Source organism: Phoenix dactylifera, chromosome 10 (genome assembly GCF_009389715.1).
Source record: "Phoenix dactylifera cultivar Barhee BC4 chromosome 10, palm_55x_up_171113_PBpolish2nd_filt_p, whole genome shotgun sequence".
NCBI lineage: Eukaryota > Viridiplantae > Streptophyta > Magnoliopsida > Arecales > Arecaceae > Phoenix > Phoenix dactylifera.
Window position 1 is genome coordinate 6,137,971 of NC_052401.1, and position 25,065 is coordinate 6,163,035.

Below are 25,065 nucleotides of genomic sequence, written 5' to 3' on the forward strand. Positions count from 1 at the left end.
ACCCCATGGTCCGAACTTAAATCCCAGAACTTAAATCGTGCTGACTGTGTTGTGAGGTCTGTTTTCAGTATGTTGTTTTATCATAAATATATTGATTGTGAGCCATAGGGAAAATTACCAGTTACACTGATTTAGAGTATATGCCATCAGTCCGTGTGCAAGCATCGAAACTGATTCAGTAACTTAGAAATTGCACTCAGCTGGTACAAATATTTATCATTGCTCTAAGCTCCCTATAAGGAGTCAAGAAGAGAGGTTCCACATTGGCTGAATAATTTTCCTGAGTTAGATTTTTGAGTTGTGCTGTCTTTTTCATAATTCTTCCATCCATTTTGGCTATAATTCTTACTGCAAGTACTGAATTTTGATAAACTAAATTAAATCAGTAGCTGGTTGCATGTGTCGGATCGTCTGAAGTTCTATGCTGGTCACTCTTTTTCTCCTCTGCTTGTGGTTGCATATAGCTACAACTCCAAAAAAGCAGGTGAAAACCACTGAATATTGAGTTGCAGCAAAATGAGGGCATGTAAGACATTGAGTGCTCATTAAAGTTGCACTGGATCATAAATGGAGTTGTCTGTGATTCCAAATTTATGCAATAGTAGTACAAACAATATGCAGCAAACTGAAAAAAAAAATTGTTGAATTTGTACCAGCTAAGACTTTGTGATATGCAAACTTCCTATACCAAATTTATCTTACAGTGACTAATCGATTTGGTTGAGCTGAGTTTGCACATTGCAGTAGTGATGGGTCAAGCTACAGGACCAAATTGCTCCAATCCTGATCACCATTAAACACGGTTGTCGGCCGAAGCTAAGTTTAATCGAGGCCTATGAAGTAGGTATGCCGAAAGAGATTGCTGGTTTTGAAGGCAAACTCGATAATGGATAATTAGCTATGAAGTCCTGAGTTCGGACCACTTTCAGAAGTGCGTAAAAGGATTATGATCCTCAAATTTCCATAATTGACCAATTAATGGTGCCGCAGTCTTAATTAGCTAGATTGTCTCTGCTTTATAACCTGCTCCTTGCTTGTGCACATATAATTTATTGCTTTACATGGACAAATAACCTGGCATTGGAGGTATGTTTTCACAGATTGCACAGAGATATCGAAACTAGAGTCATCAGCCACTTCATGTAACTGCAAGTTAACTTTCATTTAATTGCCACAAACCTTCCTCCTAAGACAGAGAACACAGATACACACACACACACACACAGAGAGAGAAAGAGAGAGAGAGAGAGAGTATTCTAGATTAAATTAAATACACAGATTACATGGTGAAGATCATAGTGTAGATATCAAGGATGGACACACTAGGTTGATAAGGGGAAAAAAGGTAGCTATATGGAGGAAGGAGCACAGACAATACAAGCTAAGAGGAGCATGGCAGAAGAGGCGGCATCATCTTCCTCACTGAAGCAGCTCCTTTTGAACTTGCAAGCCTTCCCCTTGTTGCATTGCAGCCTCATCACCTCTTGCCTTTGGACCTTCCCCTTCACTTCACAATCAGGCTTCTTCTTCATGGATTCTTGCCTTCTAGTCCTCGACTTCTCGAGCTTGTACGCCATCTTCTCTCACGCTTCTCGCTTTTCTCCTCCACCTAGATAACAAAACCTCTCCCAAGACCAAATTTAAAGCAAATTTAGTCATCTGTGCATGGAAAACAAGCACACGTCATGCCCCTTGCATGGGCCAGGAGTAGTTAATATACTTTCAGGTTCTTCATCGAATTGTAGAACTACCCTTTAGCTTTGATGATATTACAAACCTACTAACACAACCTAGTAAAAGGACTTATCAAACTAAAGGTAATAGGATGTTTCATTCTGACCATCTAACTGTTTTTTTTTTCTTTTAATGCCTAAGGGTAAATTTTGTTTCTATTTTAGTCTTAGAACGCTCAGGCAGAGCTAATTGTGCAAATTAAATGGGCATATCAGGTCTAATTGGAACCTCTTCATCTTCTGAAATCATTTTTTCAAAGAAATTCTACCTCTTGAATCTTATATTCATATATTCTCCCATAAAATGTTTAACTCAACCTACCATCAGCCAACCCTCTGATAAATGGAGAGCCAACGGTCCAATTTGAACCATAGATCATAGTAATGCCATACAAGATAAGCTCATATGTCATATCACCAGCTAAATAACAAAAAAAAAAATGATGAGATTACATGATTGGCATGTTATTATGGCTGACATTGCAGCAGAGTCATGTGATCTTGTATTAAGAGTAGCAGTTGAAGAGGGGAAGGCAGAAAACCACTTAATCTGCTATTGAATTTCTCAGGTTCTTACCCTCTCAATCTAAAGTAAAATCCTATATCATGACTGTTTATGGTTCTCAAAGACTCCATTTCTCTAGCCTACTCATGTAGTTATGTGTCATGTTCCAAGGCAGGTGGGGGTGGGGGCAAGTGGCAACCCCTCCCTTGTCCTTGAGCAGGAACACCTCCATGTGCATTGCCATGTGAGCATGTGTTCTCATGGTCCCGTCCTCATCTCTTTTCACATTATTAAGGTTTAATGAAACTATTTTGTGGCTTACACCAGCGAGCGACGACAATAATTATAGACTTATCATTATAGCTGCTAGTAAAATAGACAGAACAAAACAAGCACAAATTATGCTTCATTCATTGAGATCATTTCTCGTATTTTCTTAAACAAATACAAGCATAGGATCTAATAGCCCTTGCGAAAGTGGGGTCTTGAAGTTGATTATTTTGAGTCAACTAGATTTGTCATTCGGGGCAAGGACTTACTAATCCGGATAAAATTTCTCCTATTTTGATTTCTCATAGGATTGCAAACAAATGCTTTCTCCCTCCCATGCTTGAGTTATTATTCTTATGCTCGTAATTCACAGATTTGTTAATATAACATCATCACTTACTATTGCAAATCTGTAATACTAATAAAAGGGTGGAAGATATATATGATATGCCTCATAATCTCTTCTGTTTTAGTCTAAATCAAGATGGAGAAAGAAACAAGAAAAATCATTCTATCAACAGAAATGCAATGCCTCAAGAGTTCCATTGTGTAGATATTGACTTTAGGGGCCAAATGGTTATGTAGCATCTCAAAGGGACATGGAGTGGGGTGACAGATTCATGGGATGCAGTTCGCAGAAGGAAGAATGGCAATGGCTGAAGGGGCTCCGACTATAATAGACCCATTTGCCTGTTCAGAGATTACACTGACCACACTTCATCTGTCAGATGTTACAAGCAATGTCAAATGGAAATCAAGCCACAAGGGAGGAAGGTCTCTCTCTAGTCTCAACCACATAATATGAACTAATTGGCTCAGATATGAAAAATTTTGGAGCATAACCAGGCCCCTCGTCTATTCTTTCTACATGACTTGATAGACTAGGAGATAAGAGCCTGGGGAACCCGGCTCTCTACAGCAAACTTGTACCTACCTACCACTACTCCCCCCCTTGATTAATTTAATTGCTTAGATGTTTAAATATATATAATATCAATGCTTACAAAAATGCAAGAAAGATTATCCAAAGTGATTGTGATATATATATATATATATATATATATATATATATATATCCTAAGAGAGTGCTAAAGTAGCAGATTGGCATTCCTTGTGTGATGAGGACTCTTGATTAATTGGTAAACATGGAGATGGTGGCCGATGCCAATTGGTTGGTATTTGGTAGTCTGGTTGTTTAAAGCCATGGAAGCAATGATGGTTCTGCCCGGCAATTTATGCTTATTCAGTTAGGTCCCAAGAGGAATGTGAATGATAAGAAGCTATTTTTCAGTGTCAGCATGATTGTTAGGTGGTTCCATAATCCTACGAGGTGGGGCTACTCCATCACGAGCTGCTCCTCATGGAGTGACGTTGAGAGATCATGGGGGCTGTGGAGATAGCAAAGACGATTGATCATAATGCATGCCTTGTAAATGTTGTCATGAATGAAGGCAATATGACCAAGAATTTTTTACATGTAAAATTTATTTAAAAGCTAGTTGTACTTTGCAGGGAATATGATGTTTGATTGATTGCATTTGATAAGGTAGATAGATAAAACTTTCAATCTTTGGAGTGCGTTAGTGTAAAATATGAATCTTGCGAATTATAGTAACCCAGCCAGCTTATGATAATAAACTGTTGAATTCCAGGGGTTTCTTGGTAAGGTGGATGAAAATTGATTGAAGATCGTGGATTTCAAATTTTCAATGGTTATATCTTGATAATTTCTTGCCATTTGTTATGCAGCATGTCTTCAATTATCTAATCATTAGCAGTTTCATCTTCTTTACCTCTTATCCAAGATTTAGGTTTTTAAATTCTAGAGATCAAACTCAGCTTAAAGAAGAAAGAAAATCAAATGCTGAGTGCTACCTTATAACATCAAATACGATATCCGTTAATTAAATTTACTCAGTTTCATTTTAAACAGCCAACAAGCCAATGGCCACAAAATTTGAAACTTGGGATATATTCCCATACTTGGGACATGCCTGTTCTGTGAAGAAGTGTAGGTGTTTGGTAATACTTTAGACTAAAGTGGAGAGACATAATAAGATGGAGTTCTTATAACAGCCAAACATTTCAATATTTTAATTTTGATTAATGACATAGTTGAGTTAAAATGGGTTACACTTTTAGCAATATAAATGCATATGACTCATTTGTAAGTGAAATGATTTATGCAACTTATCTTAGGAATTATATAGGAAATATCAAGGAGTAAAAGAAAATTTCTCATGATATCATAAAGATAGGTCAGAAGTTTATGAATTGAATTATAAATTCCTCAAGATTTGAGCCACCTCGCTCTGCAAGAGAGATGCCACCTGATGTTTATTTAGCAAATCACCATCGCATGCTAACAACCACCTCATGCCCGCTATATGATTGCCACCTTATGCTTTCTCCAGTAAGCTGCTAACTCCTACTTGCACCCATCTTATGTTCATGACAAATATTTACCCACTAAACTCATGGCTATTGATGGACAGCTCATGCTTATCCTTATTAAAAACAGCCATCTCAAGCCTATAAGGCAGCACCTAGCTGACACCCAACTACTACTTTTTGGTGGCTGAACATATATTACTTAGAAGTTATCCATAATAAGAAGGTGCTGCCCTCTTCTACTGTTTTGCAACTCTAAGAATGAATCCTGGGCACCTACAGAAACAGCTATTGAAGAAAAGAAGTAAGGTAAAGAATAGCAGCAGGCTAGAAGAAAAGAGAAGTTGTATTGTGAAGCACTGGAACATATTTTGTAGGGTGTCCTCATATAGTTGACACTTGACACCCTATATTCTTTTGCAAATGACTGATGGACTTTATAATGGTTCAGAAAATTTTGTCTTCTACTTCTTACTGCCCATGATTGGATCTTAAACCTTATTTCAAAACTGAAGTTTGAAGCAAATAATAAACTCTAATTTTGGCAATTTGCCTGGTTAATTGAAAACTATATACTACATGTTCTTATTGCATACAAGTGATCATAGTTTTCGTGATTACCGATCTTTTCTATTCAGCACTAAATGAAGTTTGGAAAGGTTGTGTTGTAAACAATGGTGTCTGAGTTTATCAAAGTTAAATTATCATAACTGAAATTTGTATCTTTGCAACAAAGAGATTTTATCTGATCTTAGCCATCGAAATGCTTACTCATTGTCATATTTCCCGCAAATGAAAGATTTCCCATTTTATGATTTAAATAAAATTTTTGGTTAGTCAATGGACTTCTAGCCAATGAATATAATAGTTGGTTTTAATGAACTCTAAGCAAGGGGTATAATAGTTGGTTATCAATAAACCCTAGCTAGCGGGTATAATAGATGGCATCGGTTATCTCTTGACCAGTGGATATAGTAGTTTGTCTAGCAAATCCTTAGCTAGGGGACCTCTTAACCAGTGAACTCATGACCAACATATATCATAACTGGTTACTCACCTTTTGGTGTTAAAATGATTGTCATAAGTATTTTTAAGTTTCAGTATATTTAAGTACACAAATGTGTCTCAGATGTATCCCATTGTTTTCAAAAAACAACTGATTTCAATGATAGTATTCAAGGTACCCATCTTTATTGCAAATTGCTAAATGCATTCTAATGATAGTGTATCATTTTATCTTTTCGTAATTTTATATTGCTCACTGTGCTTGACCCCTTACCGACTCTATACCGATCACCTATCTATTATTACATTTCAGAAAGACCTATTGAATTAGACTACTAAAAGCTTCGAAGTATTTTTAGTGTATATAGTGAGGCCGAAGGGATTTAGAATCATTTTGTATACCTTAAGGAAAGACTTGGAGTCAGAAAAAATTGTTATACTAGTAGTGCAATGAGAATATTGTATAGCATCTATTATAATGAACTAGTTTGTGTACTACATAAGGAGGGAATAAAGTGAATCCTGATTTGGTCTCAAAGTTGTGCCATAAATTATTGGAATCTAATTCAAGCAATTGATTATCCAAAAGGGAAGTCACACCCAGGATTTGGCAAAGCCGAGTCCTAGGTCATGACAATGATTCATCAAAACAATACTATGATCATTCACAAACAATTTTACGATCAACTTACTAAATGATCTGGCAACGATACATTGACATTTTTCAAGTTTGACACATCCATGCAGAGAAAGCCATGCACAGAGAATTGCTTCTGACAAAAATATCCACATAAATAAATAAATAATGTTGGGCAACTGCCCAAATAATCATACACGAAACCTACAATGAAAGAGAGATGGCCGAAAATAAATATGCAAAGATAGTTATTGCTACAATCATTCAACAATGGGGCATGAAAAAATCAGAGCCGTCTTCACACCCAAGAGCCTTCTCGGTAGTTTCACAAATTTATAGTTCAATTTTACACCAATCATTCAACAATGGGGCATGAAAAAGAACAATTTAAGAACTCCATCCCACTCATTTTTTTCATTACGGCATGGTCTACATCTCTACGAAAGGTTTTTGTATTGAAACAAGTAAATATAACAAAATTTGTCGCCAAGCATATTGTGCACAGCACGTAACAGAGAAAAAACTTTATTATTTCTTTAAGCAACTTATTAGATTTGATAAAAAGCAAGGCCACATTTTGCAAACTGAAGTTAGGCTCATTTAGACAAACTGGAGATTGCATTATTCAACACAAACACTGCAGATCCGCCACATATGTGGTGACAAAAGTCACCCAGTTAACTACACTGATATTAGGAAATACCATGCTGTTCTTATAATGTAGGTGGTATCCAAATGTAGCCGTGTGTTTGCACATAACCTGCTTTGGAGAGCAACGCATCTGCCTCTGCTGGACCACGGCTACCTGGCTTATAAGAAAGAGGTTTCAGTTCCCCAGCATCAATACTGTGTAGGAGAGGAGTGAAAATCGCCCATGCTGCCTGAAGGTCATTACATAGAATCAGAACCAGCTCTTGTTCAGATAAATCTATATTTAGCAATTATATACCTTCAGTTCATCTCTGCGCACAAAGTGCTGCTGATCTCCCCGTATTCTGCAAAAAGGATGTCAAATGACTTAGTAGCCAAACTAAAGTCGCTGCATGATATTATAATAAGTGGCTACTATAATCTAAAACATAACAATATATGAAGTGGAGAATGTCTGTGGGCATATAGATATATTACATGGATGAATGGGGATATGAGGCAAAGACAAGACAGGGAAACAAAAGAATACAGTCAGTCAATAAATTTTACAAACCATAAAAGAATAAACAACAGTCAAAACCAACTATATTCTAAACCTCAATAAAATGTGAAAAAAGAAAGAATAAAGAAAACAAAACATTATTTTTCTAGGGAGGTATTTTAAAAGATAACCTTGTGCATGTAAAGATCACAAGGATTATAAAGTCGTGTTGGCACCCTACAGATGGTACAAACTGTATCGGCCAAGAGCTGGTATGGAGGGGGCAGGCACCCATATCAGCCCCCACTGGGCCCTGAAATAGGCAAATCAGGCCAAAACCAACCCATTCCGAGGCCAAATCATGGGCAACTGAGCAGAATTGTGCAATATCAGTCAAGATGACAACTTTGTGATTTCTAAAGCTTGTTCTTTATCATTTCAAGACGAGAATAAGCAAAAATGTGAAGATAGCAGCCATTAGATGCAAATTCTATGGGATTGAATTAAGCATCATGGAGTTTACGGCTAGAAAAGCTTTCTATCTTGGTAAAACTCTCTCCACACCTTTTTCTCGTTTCCTGAAAAATCCAATTAAGTGTTTAATTTGGAAAAAATGTTGAGATTTCATTGTTGATGGATCTAGTAGTCTTTGATCACCAGATTCATACCTTAGAGCATGAATTCGGGATCAAAATCATTGCAGATGCATATATTTGAGAAATATCTCGGATTTGAACCCTTGACTCCTTGAAGAGCATGCTTTTAGGGGAGAGGGTGTTTTAAATCTATCTTTACTTCCAAGTTATATGATGTTATGTTATAAATATGTGTTATAAAAACTTTAGCATACATCATCAAAAACCATGACCAGAAAGAACATTTAAATAAACACTCTTATCATTGTTTTTGCAAAAACATAGCATTAAGATATTAAAGCATAAGGAAAGACAAGAGAATGATTTTAGAGATCATAACAGGTTGTACCAAGTGCCAAGGGCATAATGGCTGTGTCAAAGAATATTGGTTGATACTCTCTCAATATTTGATGCAATATGATGCATACCATATCCAACTACTCACCCTTGGTTGATACAAGTTGGATACTCAATATTTCAAAGTGCCAAGGGTATAATGGTCCAGATATTTTTTTTGTATGGAAATTTGCTATTAATAACAACAACAGTGTGAATGGTGTAGTTAGATGGCAAATGCTTAAAGTTTTATTTGAAGCTATAACTACTTCACACAAATAATTCTTTGGAATATATATGTGTGTTGTTGTCGTTATTGTTGCTTCTGCTAATAACTATTTACCTATTCCAATATATAGAGCTTCAAATTTTCGCATGCGAGACAAATATAACTTTTGTTGCTTACAGGATCCCAGAAAAGACATCTACAAACCTTTTGTTACTATTAAACTTGAACTAACTCCCTTACTACTAGACTTCCTGGATTTATAGGTGAAGAAACTCCATCATCAAGTCCATTCTGATTACTTCCAATATTGCCAAAAGGGTCAGTGCTTGCTTAGTGCCAGGGTTTCACACAACAGTGCTATAAGCATTAAAACTGTTTCGGGGTCCCAAATTATGTTATTATATATAATAATGGGGAAAGATAACAACTATTACAACACGTTACTTATATGGTCCTTTAAAACATAAATAACGGCCATTATTTTTACATGTACCTCTTTCTAAATAAAAAACTATTTTCAAAATTCAAATTTTTAATAAATTTCCCTCCAAAAATGATTGTATGGTCAAAAATTAACATTTTTTTATCCAATGAAAAGGGAAAGACGCAAAAAAAAGGGAAAGACAGCATCATTATTTTCTTTTATTAGCCAATATTTTCCTGTTATTTCCCATTATTTTTTATTTAATACAAAAAATTTGAAATGCTTCTTTTGAAGGCAAATAACATCCATTATAATCATTATAACGGCCAGTAACAGTTTCAAAAGAGATCCATTATAACGGCATAACACTTTATTTGAAATCTTGCTTAATTCTGATGGATTCATTTTTTTATATTAGCTGAAAAAATGCTGTCTGGTTAAAATAAATAGAATCAAATGTATCAGCAATAAGATCCAGTTAAATATATCAAGTGTTTGAAGATATTGACACGAAGCTATGATATGAGAAAGAATGATAAATCAATATCAAATAAGAAGGGAGAACAAAATTATTTAACTTTCAAACTATGACATTAGGCTTCTAAAGAATCTAAACCATATGAGTATCACACTTCATTTTCATTTTACAATCTTACAATTTACAGTTTACTTCTTGCTATTTATTTGAATCGAAGATAGATCAATCACCTTTTGTACTAGCATGTACTTGACATATTGTATAGAAGTAAATATGACTGATCAAAGAATAGCAACATTAGCATTGATTAACTGCCATTGATTTCGAGTCAAGCTAAGCAAAAGAAAGCAAAAGGCATTGTGTATAGCTTCTATGCCGCACATTTCCTCTGGATCTACTGATATATGGACAAGGAAAAGTTTATGCAGGACAAAATAATAATTGCCTTTGCTAGACCCACACTTAATTTTTCATTTTACAATCTTACAATTTACAGTTCAGTTCTTACTATTTATCTGAGTAGAAGCTAGATCAATTAACCTTCTGTATCAACATTTGCTTAACATATTCTACATTTAACTAACCGTCACCAATTAAGAATTAGACCAATAAAAAGAAAGCAAAAGGCATTGTGTATAGATTCTATGGTGCACATTTCCTCTGGGCCTACTGATATATGGACAAGGAAAAGTTTATGCAGAAGGCCAAAATATTAATTGTCTTTGCTAGACCCTTCCTTTTATAACTTATTTAGGATAATCCTCAACAGTCTAACAATCTGGAACCGCTCCTATTTCTGATCCACTAATTCTTTGAAGAAATGGAACAACTTCCAGGACAATGCTACGTGATCAAATTTTACAGTTTCTACACAGACACAAGCATTGACATGCCCATACACATCATACAAAAAGACAAGCATGGGATTGCACACATCCACACACCTACCAACATTGATACACACCTAAACTCACACATGCACACACAAACACATGCTCGGGAGGGATATGGATCCAGACATAAATCATAGTTAAGGAAACATCATAAGATACTGTATCACAAGTATCTCAAGCCCTTCTATAGCCATCTTAAAGCAATGACAATCTCTTCTTAGAATAGAAAACTGCAATATTGTAAAAATAGAAACTTGCAATATTTTAAGACTAGATGCTCAGAGTCATAAGGAGTTAAGCCTTGATACTTTACGGCAAGCTATATGAGTTTCCCATTTTTATAGGACAGCTATAAAGGAGATTAACAAAACCGAGTTAAAGCTTATGAACTAAGGACAGAATACTATCGATAGCATTTCGTCAAATAGTAATTGTAAGAAATGAACTTATAACTAGAAACATACATATAGACAGATATCTGTGTAACCTAGAAAATAAAGCAGTCTACTGAAGATCCAAGTGCTGCTTAATGTCATAATAGATGATGTGTCTTGAAGACTAATGCTTAAGATTCAGCACCTTTCTCACATGACTTTGGGTTTTAGTAATGTTTGGGTATTATTATAAAATCGATGAGATCTTAAGATTTGAGAAATACCTATTCAACCAAAAATTATTTATAGTTCAAAATCAGTAATGGGCAGTTCATTATTTATTTATGATTCTATGGCCATTGCACCAGAATATATGCCTAACCATGTTTTTTGCAACATGACTGAAGGATGAATACTCAACTGATAAACTAGAGTTTTTGCAACTCCAACTAATATTAACATGTAATAAGCTATATTCATGTTACCGATGCAAAAAGAAGCATTAACTATAGACAATGCCAAACAACAAGAAACATAAGCTAGCAAAACTTACGTGTCCAAGATTAACCGTTCATATGCCTCAGGAATTGTGACATTCTGATATCGTAGCCCATAAGATAAATCTAGTTCACTCTGTATGGTTGACATTTCCAGTCCAGGTTTCTTCACCTGCAGGAGAAAGTAAAGGTTTTATGGAAGTCAATTGGTTAGGAGAGGTAAATAATCAAAATCCCCTTAGAAATATGTTTATTTTAATTTTTGACTAGCAGCCCTCAACTAGTAAGACAAAAAAAAAGGAGGAAAAGGAAAGATGTGAAGGTCACTAACATATACTCCTTCATATCCTGCAAAAATTATTTACCAGTGAGGTCTCAAAACATGTGTTGGGAGTCATAAAACTCTCAAAGATATATTATCAAAGTCATTCATGAAATATGATATCAAATATATCCAATGACTCAGTTATCCTATATCACATTAGATGATGGAAGTCTTAAATTATATCTCATATCTTTGTGACAAAGAATTTAAAGATTCAATCCCTTTTAGCCAAGCAATAACCTGATTATTCATACAGCTTTCACTGCCTTAGGAAAACATGATTCCAAGTCACAAAACTCATACAGTAATATCTCCAGTAATCATATACAATATCAAATAAAACTCGATGACTTAATTCCCCATCCATTCCATGAGATGGCATCCTAACACTAAAGTATGTTCCATATCTCTATGAAATTAAATTTAAAAAGATTAACTCCTTTAGCTAAGCAATTCACTAAGACAATAGAGTAATACTCACATATATTTTAGTGCCTATTACAAGATCATTTGTATATGTAAGCTTAGTGTATTTATTGTATTAAGTATTAATATGTGTAAATGAGATCATCATGGAAATGAATCCTTAGTATGGGAATTTCAGTAGTAAAGACTCGAATTTAATAATTGATAAAAGCCCAAGCATGAATTAGAAAGGTTTAGGGATTGAATTGTTAGTAGAGCAATGGCACTGCATGCTCATGACCACCTCATGCTTGTCTACTGGCTGCCACCTCAAGCTTTCTTCAGAGAGCTGCCACCTCATTTTAACTATTATACTGCCACCACCTGCTTGTATGACCTCATTCTTGTACTGCTACCTCATCTTTCTTAGGAACAGAAACCTCGAGCTAATTCCTTTTAAGTATTAATTACACCTCATGGTAAAACGGCCACCTCATGCTAGAAATTCAGCCACTTAGCTGAACCTGGACTTGACACCTAGTTACTAATTTGAGATGACTAAACATCTCATGATTAGAAGCCAGCTATAAATAAGAGGGTGCTGCCCTCTTTCTACTATTTTGCAACCTTAGAAGTCCCAGTCATCTATAGAAAGCAGCTAGTGGATAAAAGAAATACAGTAGAGCATAGCGGCAAGCTAGGGAAAAAAGAGGAGCTGTAGTGTGAAGATTTGGAAATCTTCTAGCGTAAGTGTCCTTAAATAGTATATTTTTCTACTTTGCAAGGAATTTAATAATGTCCATTGATTCTGAATTTTTGCTCCTATTTCTTGTTCAACATCAATTTTATATCCTTGTATGTATAGATGTTTGAATCATCTTAAAGGAATTGAATTTCAAGCAATTGTTTTGTTGTGGGAAAAGCTCAAAAGTTTGGCTTTAATTAGTAATATTTGAATTTATTATACTCCAATTATATTGCCTTAATTATATCTAACATGGTATCGGTAAAGTATGTTATGGAATTACATGTTATTATCAAAAGTGTTTTTTAACAATGATGATTCTTTATATTGAAAATCTCTTATTATATAAGTTGAAATTAACTTTTGAATCAATGACCCCTAACCATTGGGGGTATAATAGCAGTTTCAGAGAACCCCACCCGCAGGTATAATAATTGGTTATTACAGTGAATCCTAGGGAGCAGGTATAATAGCTGGCATTAGTGAATATTGACCAGAGGATACAACAGTTACTTTAAATGAACCCTTAGCTAATGGCCTATTGATCAATGAACCCATGACCAACTGGTATCATAGTTGGTGACTGACCACTTTGTATTGAAATGATTGTAATAAGTGCCGTTAAAGTTTTCAGAATATTCAAGTGTTTTCTAGTATCCTAGTGCATTAAAGTGTTCCTAAGTGTATCAAGACAAAGCTATATTAGTAAATATAGTCAGTTGATACCTATAATAAGATACTGTTATTGACTTCTTGAGTTTTAATTGGTACAGATCTTTAACGTTTCCATTGTTTTTTAATATTATATTCTTTGCTATATTTAGCCACCTACTGAGTCATGTAGCCCTCACACCTATTTATCATATTTCAGAGTAAAGTACTTATTAACATAGCTTACTAGAAGTAAAAAATATTTTGAGCGTGCATATCAAGGCCTACTTCAAAAAGAGACAATGTGATATTGGGGGTTGTATTACAAGGCAAGGTGTGTCAAATATTACCATTGTATTAGGAATAAAGAGAGAGTACCATAGTAAAGGATGTAAAATGTGTGCATAATAAACTAGTTTGTGCATTATGAGACAATAGATTGAAGTAGATCTTGGTTTGGCTTCAGGGTTGTGTTGTAATAAAAAAAATTAATTTGGATGAGATTTAGCTTTGCTCTGTTTGAACAAATGGTCATTTACTATATAATTGCATGTTTTGAGGTTTCAATTGATAATTATGTGCTTTCGCAACACTCATTTAATTGAATTTCGGCCATTGATTCATCGAAATTATTGTCTAACTCAGGACTTGGCGGAGTATGGTTCCAAGTCATGATAGTTGCGGTATCAAAGCAGTGGGTTACGATCTTTGAGAGCTATGATGGTGCTATAGTTGGGCATAATATTATTGTTAGAATATAACAGAATACTAATAGTTACCATTGTTAGATATAGTGTTTAAGACTTGTTACCACTAGATTTCTTTGTGATGGATAATAGGAAAGGAAGGATACCAACGACTGGGACATCTATTCTAATCTCTCTAGAAGAATACAACGTTAATATAGCTGCACTTATGACAAATAGCATCCTCTAGCCTTCTTATATTTTAATATCAATTTTCTTGTAATCAACTTTGGTTAAGGCCCTATTTGGATGCTCAGGGAAAAATTTCGAGGAGGAAAACACTCTAGTAAATAGTAATACAATGATGTATCATGTGAACACAAAAAGCTTACTCCAGAACAAAGTTCGTCGTCTCAATACTGAATCCCGTGCTGGTGCCCCACTAGCACAGTGTCAGTACGACAAGGTATGAGATTTTTTTAGGGTACCAAATGTCAGTACACCACCTGTACTGGATACCGGTACTGAACCGATACGGTACGGTACCCACTGTACCGCTCGGTTCAGGCCGGTACGACATACCTTGCTCTGAAATTTGATGTTTTTAAGTTTTTAACTATTTGGGTATACAGACGAAATTTTCATAGGAAAAAAATTTCTTTGCAAACAACCTCTCATCAAGCATCCTTTGGATTTTTGTAAATTAACATAAAATCTGTAAGTAACTGCATGAAGGCTCAACAGAACAAGATCAAAAACAATTAAAAAAGAAATGTTTGAGTGTTTGACCCAGTAAGAAGAAGAGTAAATGAAGACTCCCATATGAACTATGCTACAATAGATCAAAGGTAGAACTTATTTAACTCCTAAAGGAAAGAATTTGGCTATGATGGAAATAACAAAATGAGAAAGGAAAGATGAAATAACAGATCTTTGGAAAGAAAATGATTATACTAAGTCCTAACAATCAAGAGAAAATCTTTGGATGAAACCCGAAAGCATATTCCCAATGTAGCTTGAATAAGCAAGGCTTTTTTGCTACAAATAGATCCAAATATCAGAGTAATGGAATCTGGAGCTATTTCCAAGGACAATAAGATGGTGGTTCTTTATTCCAAAAATGGAGCAGATTACAGAGCTCAAGACTCAAGTGCAAATTTTAAACCCAAGATTTTCAAAGCTTTAAGGGGAAAATCAGCATCCTGGTAGTGGTGATGGTTGATGTGGTTGTGGTCAAATTCATAATTGCAGAGGTGATGGTGGTCATAGGGGGGGCGATGGTGGTGGTGATGATGGAGGTAATGGTGGACATGATGATGGTGGTCATGGTTTTCAAAATGTGATGGTGCCATGGTGGTGATGAAGGTGATGGTGGTACTGGTTGTGGTTGTGGTTGGGTCCAGCTAGCAGTAAGGGATGAGCCAAGATGAGGTCAAGATTGTAGGAGTTAGGACCGAGATTGAGGCCTAGGTTGGCCACAGAGGAGAGATGAGAGAGAGAGATTATCTATTTGATGAGTAAGAAGCTAAGGGAAGAGAAGATTAAGGCACAAAAGGGGATAGGCCCGACAATTCATTGAATTCCTATCCAAATTCCAGTAATTTTTCACGCCGAAATTCTTATCCAAACACTCGTTTGGCATTTCCTATTCTGAAGTTTTGAAGTACTTTGATTTGGACTAATTCTTTGGAGTTATTGGATATCTAAACACTTCTTGAGTCTAGCAAAACAATGGACATAAGTTTTCAGTATAATTTCTTTTTATGAGCAAGAGTAATAAATCCTTAGAAGACATATATATGATTCCCATATCAAAACACTCTTTTAATAGAACTAGTTTATCTAACTTTAAGCTTTAGATTGCCAGCCTACAAGGATTATCAAGTATATCCAAATATAGTTAACAAATGGTTAAGATTTAACTTGATCATATGTTCAACAATTTCACAAAACATCCATCATCCATGAATTTCCAGCTGTCAGTGTTTTCCTTGGAATCTTCTCCATCGGCATGCTTTGATTTGGACTAATTCTTTGGAGTTATTGGATATCTAAACACTTCTTGAGTGTAGCAAAACAATGGCCATAAGTTTTCAGTATAATTTCCTTTTATGAGCAAGACTAATAAATCCTTAGAAGACATATATATGATTCCCATAACAAAACCCTCTTTTAATAGACCTAGTTTATCTAACTTTAAGCTTTAGCCCGCCAGCCTACAAGGAGTATCAAGTATATCCAAATATAGTTAACATATGGTTAAGACTTAAGAATTAACTTGATCATTTCAACAATTTCACAAAATATCCATGAATTTCCAGCTGTCAGTGTTTTCCTTGGAATCTTCTCCATCGGCATAGTTTTAGTTATCTTATTAAATCTACTATACTTCCAAGTGATTATTCCTATATTGTCAAATGACCATGTTATGCTTTTAGTTACTTGTTATCATATCCAAACTCAGTTTTTGTTACATTATTTTTGGCAGTATTGATTAGAATAAAAGATAAACATACAATAAAACACAACACGCCACAAAGAAAAAGTTTAAAAATAAAGATAGCTAAAGCAAAGCTGGAAAATTTATTGAACATCTTTTTAAATATATTATATTATTTGGGAACTTTGGGTGGACACTTTTGATTGTTCGGGGTTATAGTTGCTAATAATTTCCAATGAAAAATTGACATGTTTCATGTTATTTTAGAGTGTAATATCTTTAATCATGTGATGGAAATCCAATATGCAACCATATGAAGAAATAAGAAAAACTTAATTAATCCATATTTTTCATGATAGATTGTGAGACTTTCTATGATGATCTGAAATTCATGAAAGATCCACAAGATATGCACATAAAGGTGATTAATCTATGAAATCTATAAATGAATTAGCATTTAGGAAGTATATAATTTTTAGGGGTTTTGGATCTTGACACCCTGATAGCAGATCTGGGTTTTAATGTCACAAGTCCGAGATCAAATCTTGCAAATCCATTATATAAGACCCCTAGTCTACTCCATAAATCTCTCCTGCTTGCCTTGAAAAATATCCTAAAATCATCAATGGATATTTTTAAACCTCGATTTCAGCCAATAAAGGATTCAAATCTCTAGGATCAATATGGTATCTACGGGTGGGTGGTACAGTATGATGATCACAGAATGCATAAAGAATATACTGCTATGACGATGACAAAAGAAAAGTAGAAAATATAAAGCAATCAAGCACTTACTGTTAGTTTCATATACATGGCCTCTGATGGCTGTAGGCGTATGACAAATTCATTTCTTCCTTGCCTCTTAGCTTTGTAAAACAAAAACCACATTTAGTAGTCAAGCTCTTAAACAAAAAATTATATTAGCATCAAAAATGATCAACAAGCAAAACAGATTAAGATATTATTCATACTAGAAACAGGTAGGTATCCACTAAAACCTAGTGCTAGCCAATTTCTAAGCTTTCAAAAAATGGGTGAAGAATCAGAATGACTTAAAGGCACATACTTAGCACCATCCTCATTGTGTGCATGTACAATTGGTACACAAGTAACATTAGTAAAATTTACCATCTCTTACATAAAGCATTTTCGTTGAGATACGACATAATTCAGAGGTAATGACTGAAATCTACATGCACCAAACATATATGGAGAGAGAGAGAGAGAGAGAGAGAGAGAGAGAGAGAGAGAGAGAGATGAGTGAATACTATCGACATGATCAAACATGATCTACCACATGTAAACTGCCTAAGAACAAAATTTAAGTTTTGGAAGTAAATTTCTCAAAATAGACAACTTTAATAATATGATACGATATCTTTTATTTGATTTTAAAACTAAAGCATCCTAAATAGTTTAAATTTGGTTTGTATGTATTTCTCAAGGACTGAAGTGCAGCCCATACTCCCATCAAAAAAAGTACAGCCCATACTAGCACCATAACGGGTGTTGACAATACTAGGTACCCCTAATAAGCCCCTAGATTGCATGTCGACTTTTATCACCCCATTATGTGCAGTATTGACTCCATACCACTCAGTATACCTTCTTTTTCTTTTTACTCATTTGTACCATCCTCTTATCAGCCCATGCTGACCCCTTGCATTCCCCCTACTATGGAACATACCAGGACAATGATTGGTGTGGATCCAAACCTTCCTTTTCGAATCCTTGGTTGCATAATTTAAGGAGGGAATAACACTATATAGACAACATGCATAGGTCTGAGCGAGAAATCGAAAAAGACCCTATTAGCTAGAAAACTTTATTATGACTTAAAGAGGCTTTCTGTGAAGGCCTGCCCAGGCCCAATCCACTTGACCAGCCCGACTGGGCTTGGCCCATGGTAGCCCCACGCGTGCTTCGCACGTGATGGTTGGAAGACTCCCATTGGGAGTCTTCCTTCCTCCCTTCTCCCCAACGACTCCAACTAGAGTCGGAGACCTAGGGTCACCGGAGCCCTAGGTCACCTCTATATAAACACCTTTTCCTCCCTCTAGGCCCTCCACCGACGGTCATCAACTCTCCTCTCTCTTCTCCCCTTGAACTCACGGTTGCCCATCTTCGTGTTCGCTGAAAATCGGGGCCATCGGATGCCGCCAAAGCCGAAGTAATGCCCTAACCTTCCTCCCCTTTTCTTTTTCTTCTTCTCATGACTTAGAATCAAGGTCATCGGCCGAGCAATCGACCTCAGCCAAAAATCGACGGAAAATCAGACCTCCAGTTTTTCTCCTATGTGGCCGAAGTTTTTCTTTTATTTTGGTCACCGGCACCACCGTTTCTTGATGTCGAGGCCTTGGATGAGTCACTCGGCCTCCCTACCTTCATCTTTGATCGGAGTCAGACCTCCAGCTGCCGGCAAGTGGGCTGGGACCCGAGAATCACCGAGCCAAGAATCTCTTGTTTGGCCCTGTTTTGGGTTGATTTTTGTCGGGCGGCCGCCACTGCCGACCGCCCTCCACTACCCTCCATCGCCTCCGGCTGCCACCGCATTGAACCACCATGACTATGGCCGCGGTCTGCTGCCTCTTTCCCCTATTCTGCCAGCGAGAAGAGAGAAAAAGAAAAGTTAGAAAAGAAAAAAAGAAGAGAGAATCTCCCTCTCTCGTTTCTCCTCTCTTCTCCCTCTTTCTCTCTCTAGGAGACTTATGAATTGCAATACAGAGTTTTGTTGACCTGATCTACAAACCCAAGTTGACCCCTAGAAAGAGGTCCTAAACTACTTAGGCCGCCTATTGGACTGATCATGCTGGCCATGTTAAGTGTCCCTGGAACCCACTGATGATGAGCCCTGTCGAACTATCTTGATCCTGATCGAGTTGCTTAAACCTGACTCGTCTGGGTCGCCGTACTTTTGTCACTCGAGCACCCATCTCCTTTTTTTATTTTATTTTAATTTTATTAAAATCATCGAACAAAAATTAATCTTGCTTTTAATGTTTTTAAATAAGCTTAGCAAATTTGCCTAGTGAAATTTGACTGTTTAAGGCGGAAGAGGTAAATAAATCTTACACTCATTATTATTCAAATGACTATATTTTTCATGCATAAAATTTGCTTGTGGAAATATCATGCTTTTCTTAAAATTACGGATCGGCATATGTGCTATTAAAATCATGCTTTATTATAAAAAATAGTTTCATGAATATTTTTAAAAAAATAGCTTTATTTATGAGATATGAATATGGTCTTGCCATTTAGTACTTTTTTATCTATTTATGTGTATATTATAAGAAAAAGATATAAATTTTTTTAAAGGCTCTCAGATAGCTATGTATAATCCCTAAATTAAAAAAAATGACAATCGGAGCTAGCATCTATACGAACACAGACCCCGCCAACGGATATAAAGTTAGCATTCGAAACAAGAATCTTTGTTGATTACGAACATGGGCTCAGTCATGGGTATAAAGTGACTGTAGCATGAATATTTGTAAACAATATTTTGAACTATGATATGGCTAAATGGCAGAGGGATGATTTATTAATTTATTTTTGAAACCATGTTTATGAAATATGAATGATTTATGCATGCATGACTGGCTTTATAACTTGTTTTAATATATTGTACTATGAAATGCTTTATTTTGTAATATCTGTTATTTTTTTTAAATGATGCATAGGCATGAAAAAAATTTATGCTTGATTCGGTAAGATAAAGTAAGATTTACTTACTAAGCTGTGTCGCTCATATCTTTATTTTTTATTTTTCTCTCTCCAGACAAATAGGATCAGTAGGGATGATGGATGGTCCAGAATTGGAGTTTATGCTAGCAAGCTTGGCGATCTATATAGCAGAACTTTAATTCTTTAGTGATTAGTGATTATGAATATGTAGCTTATTGAGGATTATAAGTTTGGTATTTTTGTTTGAATTCAGATGCTCTAAATCAGTACTGGTTTCATTTAATGGATAATAAAAGTGAACTTTTATTCATTATACTTCGTTTGAGACGAATTTAGAAGTTAAATAAAATATTTGGATTCATGTTATCTGGGTTGTACCCCTCGGTAGCATAGCCGTATTATGTTCCACATTTGGGGCGTGATATTTTATGATATCAGAGCAATAGGTTTGATTATGGGTTAAGTTTAAAAGTCTAGTAATGGGTAGAACTTAAGCTTAGGTTTATGATTCGTAGAGTTAGGCATAGGATGGGTATAGAAGAGAGATCATATCAGAGTTGCGCAGTGAAAGCATAGTGGAATGTTAGATGAAAGACTAAAGTACCCCCATTTGTTTAAAAATTAAGGAACATTAATTTTTGAGGATGAAACTCTTTTAGGGGGAAGAATGTGAGGGCCCACCCAAGCTCCGTCCAGTTGACTCACCCAACTGGGCTTGGCCAATGCTATAGCCCCGCATGTGCTTCGCATGTGACGAGTGGAAGACTCTCGATGGATGTCTTCCTTCCTCCCTTCTTCCCGATGACCCTGACTAGGAGTTGGAGACCTAGGGCTACTGGAGCCCTAGGTCTCCTCTATATAAACACCTTTTCCTTCCTTTGGGCCCTCCATCGACGGTAATCAGCCCTTCTTCTCTCTTTTTTCCCCTTGAACTCACGATTGCGCGTCTTCATGTTCGCTGAAAATCTAAGCCGTCAGATGCCACCAGAACCAAGGTAATGCCCTAGCCTTCCTCCCCTTTTCTTATTCTTCTTCCATGACCCAAAATTAAGGTCGTTGGCCTAGCAATCGGCCGAAAATCGACCGAAAATCAGACCCCTTTATTTTTTTCCAACTTTTGGCCGAAGTTTTCCTTCTATTTCAGCCACCTGCAGCACCGATTGTTGATGTCGAGACCTTGGTTGAGTCGCCCGGCCTTCCTACCTTCATCCCTGGTCGGAGCCGAACTTCCAACCGCAGGCGAGTGGGTTGGGACCCGAGAATCACCGAGCCAAGAAACTCCCCGTTTGGCCCTATTTTCATCCAGCAGTCAACGACGACTGCCCTCGATCGCCTCTGGCTGCCACCGCATCGAACCACTATGACTATGGTCGCGGTGTGCTGCCTCCTTCCCCTGTTCTGCAAATGAGAAAAGAAAGAAGAAAAAGAAAAGTTAAAAAAAGAAAAGAAGAGAGAGAATCTCTCTCATTTCTTCTCTTTACCTTCTCTCTCTTCTCCCTCTTTCTCTCTCTAGAAGACTTATAGATCCCAATATAGGGTTCTGTTGATCTGATCTATAAACCCAAATTGACCCCCGAAAAGAGGCCCTAAACTACTCGGGCCGCCCATTGGACCGATCAACCCGGCCATGTTAAGTATCCATAGAACCCACTACTGATGAGCCATGTCGAACGACCTTGGTCCTGATCGAATCCATACCCCATAATTCATTGATCGAGTTGCTTAAACCTGACTCATCTGGAGCTGCCGTACTCTATCACTCGATCAATTATCTTCTTTTCTTATTATTTTAATTCGATTAAAATCATCGAACAGAAATTAATCTCGCTTTTAATATTTTTAAATTGGTTTAGCAGATTTACCTAGTAAAATTTGACGGTCTAAGGCAGAAGATGTAAGTAGATTTTATTCATTATTTTCAAATGATCATGTTTTCCGTGCATAAAATTTACTTGTGGAAATATTATGCTTTTCTTAAAATTACGGATCAGTATATATGTTATGAAAATTATGCTTTATTATGAAATATAGTTTCATGAATGTTTTAATAAAAATAGCTTTGTTTATGCGATATGAATCTGATCATGCCATTTAGTATGTTTTTATCTATTTATATGTATGTTTTAAGAAAAAGATATAAGTTTTCTAAAAGCTCTTAGATAGCTATGTATGATTTCTAAAATTAGAAAAATCAACATCTGAAGCTAACATCCATACAAACATAGGCTCCACCAACAGATATAAAGTTGGCATACGAAACAAAAATTTTTGTCGATTACGAACACGAACCCTGTCACGGATTTAAAGTGACCGTAGTACGAATATCTGTGAGCAATGTTTTGAATTATGATACGGCTAAATGGCAAAGAGATGATTTATAAATTTATTCTTGAAACCATGTTTATGAAATATGAATGATTTATGCATGCATGATTGGCTTTATGACATATTTTAATATTTTGTACTATGAAATGCTTTATTTTGTAATATTTATTATTTTTCTTAAATAATGCATTGACATGAAAAAACTTATAGTTAATCTGGTAAGGTAGAGTAAGATTTACTTACTAAGCAGTGTCACTCATATATCTCTATTTTTATTTTTCTCTCTCCAGGCAAATAGGATCAGTAGAGACGAAGGATGGCCCAGGCTTGGAGTTCGTGCTAACAAGCTTGGCGATCTATAAGAACATTAATTCTTTAATGGTCATGAATTTGTAGCTTAGTATATTGAGGATTATGGGTTTGGTATTTGTGTTTGAATTTAGGCACTCTAAATCAGTATTGGTTTCATTTAATGGATGATGAAATTGGACTTTTATTTATTATTTTTGTTTCAAATAAATTTGGAAGTTAAATAAAATGTTTGGCTTCATGTTATCGTGAGTTGTACCCCTTGATAGCATGGTCGTGTTATGTTCCGTATTTGGAGCATGAAACTTTCCTTCTTTGAAACTTGCTAAACATGAAGCTTGATTGTAGGACTAGTGATATGAGTGTTGCACAAGCACATGATTGATCCACTAGCTTCCTCACTCATTATAACAAGTGTGTGGTGAGAGAAGACAAAGTAAAAACTGAAGATGTTGCAAAGAGACCTAAACCATGTGTCTAATATTAAGTCTTAAGAAGGTAACTTTATTATGAAATTTGAAAGAAAACATCCCCAAGAATGAACCTCAAGGCAAAATAGAGTAATAGAAAGAATTTCATATAACGATACGTGAGTGACTACTTGACTGAAGCATTTTGTCAGGTAAAATGACTTCATTTTGGTTCACAACATCATAACGATGTTACAAGAATTTGTCATGCCAAATGGTGCACTTAAACCACTCAACATGAAAAATAAAAAGCAACATTCATGTCTAATAAAGAGAGATTAATCGCAAGATAAGTCAACAACAATATGAAGGCCCGTAGTAGAAATCATCACCATAAAGGTGAAGGTCTGTTTGTAATTAGTACTACAGTCTTGTGAAGACGAGCAATAAGACAAGACTACAACAGTAGATTAGTCTTTGGTTGTTCAACCCACTTGCGGCTGTTAGGGATCTTTTTCCATCAGGGTGGAAAGAATGTCCCTAGAGTTAAAGAGAAACTAAAAGCCCTTACCTTGGTTATCATGCAACTCTAAATGTTGCATAGTGCATGGAAGGATCAATGCTCTTGGTGAGAATGAATAGCCACTTAGAATATGAAGCATCTTCACCATCATCTAGGCTGGAAACGATTAATTGATGCAATATATGAGAAATTGAACTCATACAGGGTGCACGCATAGGAAGTAGCAAGAAAGCAAGTTGCAACAGGAACCATAACAAGAAAAAGAATCACAAGATTGTGGAAAAATGGGGATAAGCAGTTTATCTGGTAAAGCTCAAGAGGTGGTTGAAAGTAAAGCAAGAATTTCAAGGAAGAATAATAAAGAGAAAGATGGATAACTTGATCAAAAACTTGCAAGAAAGCTAGGAAAATGGCTAGACGAAGACCTGGTAAGGAACATCTTCAAAGAAGTAACAACATATGAGATATAAAAGCCATGAATTATTATGATCATAGAGAAAATAACCCTTAATGCACAAGTCATGCCCGATGTCAGCCTATTTAATAGACCTAGGAAAGAGATCAGTGCATTGATCAAGAGGTAGATGGACAAAGAAAGCCAATGAGATGTTATATCATAATGGGCAGCCCAATGCACAAGGCTCCTGCCCTTGCAGGTCTAGGGAGAGTTAGATGTACGTAGCCTTACCCCTGCATGCAAAGAAACTATTTCCATATTTAGAACCTGTGATCTCTAGGTCACAATAGAGCGACCTTACTTTATTGTTGCGTCAAGACTCACCCTTGAATGGGATGTTATATCATAGAGGCAGAAATAAAACTGAATGAATAGTCTTATTTAGAAATAAACATGATCGGCGAAACCATCCCGAACCACTCGGTTCCGGACGTCCCGAGCCGTACCGGCGGCTTACCGGGACGATTCTGGCAATCAAACCGAGACGCCATTGCCGGAGGGGGAGGAGAAGAAAAAAAGAAAAAGACAGGGGAGAGGGAGGGAGAGGGAGAGCTAGAGGAAGG

The 25,065-nt window shown here is 36.1% G+C and overlaps 1 protein-coding gene across 1 annotated transcript in view; it reads right to left on the reverse strand.

Annotated features, from left to right (window-relative positions):
- Window positions 1-7,045: 7,045 nt before the first annotated feature.
- Window positions 7,046-25,065, reverse strand: part of LOC103723314 (glucose-6-phosphate 1-dehydrogenase, cytoplasmic isoform) — a 41,182-nt gene continuing 23,162 nt past the window's right edge. The window contains exons 13-16 of the mRNA XM_008814199.4: window positions 17,587-17,657; window positions 11,596-11,711; window positions 7,491-7,536; window positions 7,046-7,422 (exon numbers count right to left, since the gene is read on the reverse strand). Coding sequence (XP_008812421.1) covers window positions 7,255-7,422; window positions 7,491-7,536; window positions 11,596-11,711; window positions 17,587-17,657 — 401 coding nt within the window. The 3' untranslated portion in view covers window positions 7,046-7,254. The remainder of the gene's footprint in view (window positions 7,423-7,490; window positions 7,537-11,595; window positions 11,712-17,586; window positions 17,658-25,065) is intronic.